General features: G+C 50.5%; 1 protein-coding gene across 1 annotated transcript; it reads right to left on the bottom strand.

Moving 5' to 3' along the window:
- Positions 1–210: 210 nt before the first annotated feature.
- NHLH2 (nescient helix-loop-helix 2) lies at positions 211–4737 on the bottom strand. The gene is made up of 3 exons (XM_035315431.1): positions 3878–4737; positions 3610–3687; positions 211–1993 (listed from the first exon to the last, which is right to left on the bottom strand). The coding sequence occupies exon 3, from the start codon at positions 1971–1973 to the stop codon at positions 1548–1550; it is 426 nt and encodes a 141-aa protein (XP_035171322.1). The 5' UTR covers positions 1974–1993; positions 3610–3687; positions 3878–4737; the 3' UTR covers positions 211–1547.
- Between the last annotated feature and the right edge of the window lie 216 nt (positions 4738–4953).

The following is a 4953-nucleotide window of genomic DNA, read 5'->3' as shown; positions in this document are numbered from 1 at the left end:
TATATCTTGCATGCATCTGTGTGGAGAGCTCAGCTGAGAGCAGCTGGGGCAGGGGAGCTTTGCTGAGGGATGGCAGCTATGCCCAGGCAAGAGGCAGGTAACCTGTTGAAGCTTTTCTACGTACAGCGGGAGCAGGTGTAAAATCCTTATTCACAAGGCAGACCATACATTGTCAAATCTCCATCTTATAGAAAGACCAACAGGGAAAAATAATTAGGAAAAAACAGCTTTTATTTGATACTTTTATTTATATGCAAAACAGCTCACCATTCATGAGAGATATGAAAAACGCATCAGATAGAAACCAGATTTATCTATTTTCACTACAAAATATTGCATTATATAAAGCAACAGAGACACACAAAAAAACCCTGAAAAAGACTAAAATCTTTGGATAGCAGATGTGTTTTTTTTTTTTTTTCTTTTTCTTTCTTGTCCCTATAATGCGCTTCTTGTTTTAAGAGATTCACAGCAAAGAACATGAAACATTTTCAGGTTATAGAATTTTTTGGTTGTCACAAAGGAAAGCAGTCCTGGATTTACTTCTTCTTCATCTTCTTCTTCCTTTTTTTTTTTTTTTTAGGAAAAATGTCCTTTCCTAAAAATATACCACACACATACACACCCACGCTCACCCCCACACACATACAGGTATACACACACACACATATACACCCACAAAAAACTACTTCCCTTATAAACGATTTGCAAAGTACTTTTCAGACATAACTATAGATCAGAATAACAACAAGTTTTTTTTAAAAAACTCTTCTAGTTAAGTGCTAGTGGTCATCGATCCCACATACGCGCACAAAAAATAATAATTAGAAGAAGAAGTAGAAAGAAAGAAAGAAAGAGAAAGAAAGAGAAAGAAAGGAAGAAAGAAAGAAAGGAGGAAGGAAGGAAAGAAAGAACAGAGTTCAAGAGCAAATGTCTTGATATATATAAAATATACTTATAAACAGGGAGGAAGGGAAGGTCTGTCATACACAAGTGCAATATAATCGGAAAAAAAATAAACAAAAGGAAAAGAAAATAAAAGAAAAGAAAAAAGGAACACTGTATCGATCCCAACAAACACTTATAAAGTTAAACATAATATTCCACAGGAGAAAGTGTAAACACGCGACTATAGAAAACAATTGGCACAAAGTATCCAAAGTAAAATTGCCACCACTCTGAAAAATAAATAAGTCTTGAAAAAAATAAATTGTCGACTCCTTCTACCATAAATAAAAAATAGTTATTTTTAACTGCACCCATGGGTCACACGTTTAAGGTCACAAGTAGATGTTTTTGGATATATATAAAGGGGCACTTGACAGCCTGAAGAGACAATCTGGTTTCACACCTCTCTGCCGAAAAACGCGGGCGTTCCGCGCCGCCGCGGCTCAGCTTCTGAAGCAAAGAAGCGGGGAAAGGTCCCCGCGCCCGGCCCCGGCCCGCGCCCGGCCCCGCAGCCGCCTGGCGCTCCCGGGGCCGGGCTCCCGGTGCGCGGCGCGTCCCGATGCGGCCTCCGCGGGGCCGTCGGGGCGGGCTTGCGGAGGCTACACGTCCAGGACGTGGTTGAGATAGGAGATGTAGCAGATGGCCAGGCGCAGGATCTCGATCTTGGAGAGCTTCTTGTCGGGCGGCAGCGTGGGCAGCAGCTTGCGTAGCTCGGCGAAGGCCAGGTTGAAGGCCTCCACGCGGATCCTCTCCCGGGTGGCGTGGGCCGAGCGGTACTTGGCCGTGGCGCGCCGACGGCGGCGCTTCTCCTCCCGGCTGAGCGGCGGCGGGTGCAGCCCCGGCCGGCCCCCGGCACGACCCTCCCCGCCGCCCCCGCCGCCGCCGCCCCCACCGCCCTCGGCCGGCTCCGGGTCGGAGGCGCAGCAGCCCAGCGCCCGGGGGTCCGCGCCCCCCAGAGACTCGGGGTCGGAGGGCGCCGAGGAGGGGTGGTCGGAGTCGGCCGCTTGGTCCGGGCTGAGCATCATCGTGGAGGGGGCGGAGGAGCCTTCCCGGGACAGAGAAGCAGAGAGAAGGGGGTCAGCGCCCCCGACCCGCAGCACCGCCCCGTGTCCCGCGTGTGCTCCCGCTACCCCCCGTGCTCGCCCCTGTGTAGAAACAGGCCGGGGAAGCGATAAAAGAGGATGCGGATTTATTTCTAACAAGCTAGCGTCCAGCGGCTTAGCATCGGCTCGGTTTGTTTTCCTCCATCGCACGTCCTCCCCTGCCAAGCTCCGCTTCACCGTTTCTCTTTCGGGATCCGGGCCGCAGGCACAATGCTTTTAAACGGGGAGACGGACATACGGCTCAAGGCTCCCCGAGCATAGCAAGGCCAGTGGGGAAGTTTATTTCCCCGGTCAGAACTGCGGGATCTGATGTATCTGTTGGGCTCTCCTCCTGCTCTTTTCTCTGAGCTCTTCTTTTTATTACTATCACTATTATTATTATTTTTCCTGCTGCTAATTGTGCTCAGATAGAGATTTGCCAGCGACCAAATGGCTATGTTTGGAGGCTCTCAGGGTTTGTTTTTATGGGCGAGATTCGAAATAAAATAATAATAATAAAAAAGAACCAAAAACCCAAAGCAGCGGCCGAACTTTTCCATTCCTTTAAATTTTCCCTCCTCTCCCCTCCCTGCGCGAAAAGGGTGGGGGGAAAGAAAGGGGAAATAAATAAATAAATGCGGACGTGCCTTTCAAAAGAAAATTGAATCGTATCTTCTTGCGGCCTCACAGAGCACCATCTGTCATGTAGACAGCAATACAAATCCGAGCGCGTACGTGGACATGCCGGCATGTAATAAAACAATACATCAGGCACCTCGTGAATAACCTTGGACACAAATGTGTGCGTGCGTGTGCGTGTGCGCACAGGGCTGGGGTGTCGGGCGAGGTGGGGAGGAGGGCACACCACCTCCCCAGAATTCAGATCGCCAAGTGTTTCCACGTAAAGTTTCCAGGCAAAGTGTGCCCGTGTCCCCCCCACCCCCCGCCCTCGGGTCACAGGGAAAAATATAAATATATATAACCTGGAGACGTTAGAAGCAGAAATAATAAGGAGCATAATGGAGGGGCACCGATCAGGCGAGGGCGAGCGCTCCCCGGGGAAGCCCCGGGGCGGTGGAGGGGCTGAGGAGCTGCCCCAGAACGAGCCGCCGCTGGCCAGGGCCGTCGGAAGGGCTTCCTGCCCTCTGTTTGGGTAAGGAGCCTTGCACTAAGCAGGCCCACGGGGCACGAGTAGGAAATAAAAGCGGCCAGCGCGCAGGTCGGATATCAGCGATATCACCGAGGGAAAATAATAATAATAATAATAAAATAAAATCACCTTTCAATTGGGATCTAAGTGAGCGGGTAAAGGAAAAAGCACGCTACCAGAGGGAGGATTTGCAGGGCGATTGTAGGAAAACGGGCAATTACAGAGGTGGTTCGTGGAGAAAGTTGCTTAAAGGTTTCTCCACGGTGTGTGTTGAATATTCCTGCTTGGTTTGGGTTTATCCAGACTTTCCGTTTTGGCGATCCGAAACAGAAAGAGACTTTATTTTTATTCCCTCTCCCCTCCTCGTTCTCCTCAGCAAAGCCATGCCCTTGCTACCTGGAAAAGGGATATATTGTTAGGGCTGCTTACCTCGGTGGAGTCGTTTGCACAGCCGCTGTCTCCGGGTCCCCTCGCCCCCTCGGCGATTCCTTTACAGTTCAAATGACCCTCCGGGAGCGGAGCATGGAAAAATTAAAAAATAAAAATCAAATCAAATGAATTACGAGCGGAAAAGTGTCCTGCTCGGATGGGGAAGGGCAGCTCTCATCCCTCGCCGCGGCCTCCAGTGCTCCAGAGATGGGAGATGTTATCGCCGTGCTTGTTTTGCGGAGTATAAATAACAACTTAAGTTACTTACGATGCATCGGGGAGGAAAAAGCGTTTCCCCATCAAAGTCCGCCTCCGCCCGTTAATTCGGGGCAGCGGGCTACGATACGCCGGCAAACGCTGCGAGTCGCGTTTAGGGGGAAAAAAAAAATAAAAAATGAAATTAAATTGCGCTGGAAAGTGCCGTTTCCCCGGCTCTTCGTCCTGGCGATCAATAACAAAAGGGATGCGGAGATAGCACCAGCCGGGGCTGCTCCCTCTCCCCCGCCCCCCGGCCTCTCCTCCCGGAGCCCGGTGCCGGCTTTGTTCCGCCGGTGCCCGGCCCGGTGCCCGCCGCGGGTCAGGGTGACAATGTTTCGCACCTTCCTTCTTCTCCCCTCTGCTTTTTGTTTTGGTGGTTTTAGTTTTTTTTCCCTTTTTTTTTTTTTTTTTTTTTTTGGTGCAATGTGGGGTTTTGTTAATTCGCTGGTCCGGCGGAGAGCGGCGGGAGGGGAAGACCCGGTCGGAAAATAAATGTTTGGCTTAGTTTTTCTGCTGGTCCTTCAAGAGCTGGCGAGGGGGTAAAAATGGATAAGCGAACCCCTCATCCGTCCCTGAGCTTCCCAACTCCTCCTGCATCGCTCGGGTGAGAAGAAAGAAAGAACTGCGAGCGTGGAAAAGAAAACAAATACACAAAAATCTCGCCGCGGGGTTGGAAAAGGCTGCGAGAGAGGACGTCGGTGCGGAAAAAGGTGCGCTCACACGCACAAAAAGAAAGTGCAGTTCCTCCTCCCACCCCTCCCGGAGTGGCAAAGGAGCCGAGGAGGGGTGCGGAGGGTGGCAGCCAGACAGAGCGGGAGATGCGTGCGGATCCGCTCCTGGTACCGAAGGGTTTAGCCTAGAGATGGTTGGGAGAGATAAAGGCTGAGAGAAAAGGGGACGGCATTTTTTCCCTCTTAAATTGATATTTAATGGGAAATCCTATTGGACAGAAACCTGGACACGAGTCGCTTAATTGGACTTGACATCTGTCACAGTGTGGGAGTTTTCACAGCCCAAATATTTTCAGCAGATCAGATTCTTGCTGAATCTGTGCCACAAATTATAACAGTCGAGAGCAGCCCATGA

The sequence above is a fragment of the Oxyura jamaicensis genome, chromosome 1 (genome assembly GCF_011077185.1).
Source record: "Oxyura jamaicensis isolate SHBP4307 breed ruddy duck chromosome 1, BPBGC_Ojam_1.0, whole genome shotgun sequence".
NCBI classification, from domain to species: Eukaryota; Metazoa; Chordata; class Aves; order Anseriformes; family Anatidae; genus Oxyura; species Oxyura jamaicensis.
The sequence above is the reverse complement of the archived record's forward strand: the minus strand, read 5'-3'. Positions and strand labels throughout refer to the sequence as shown.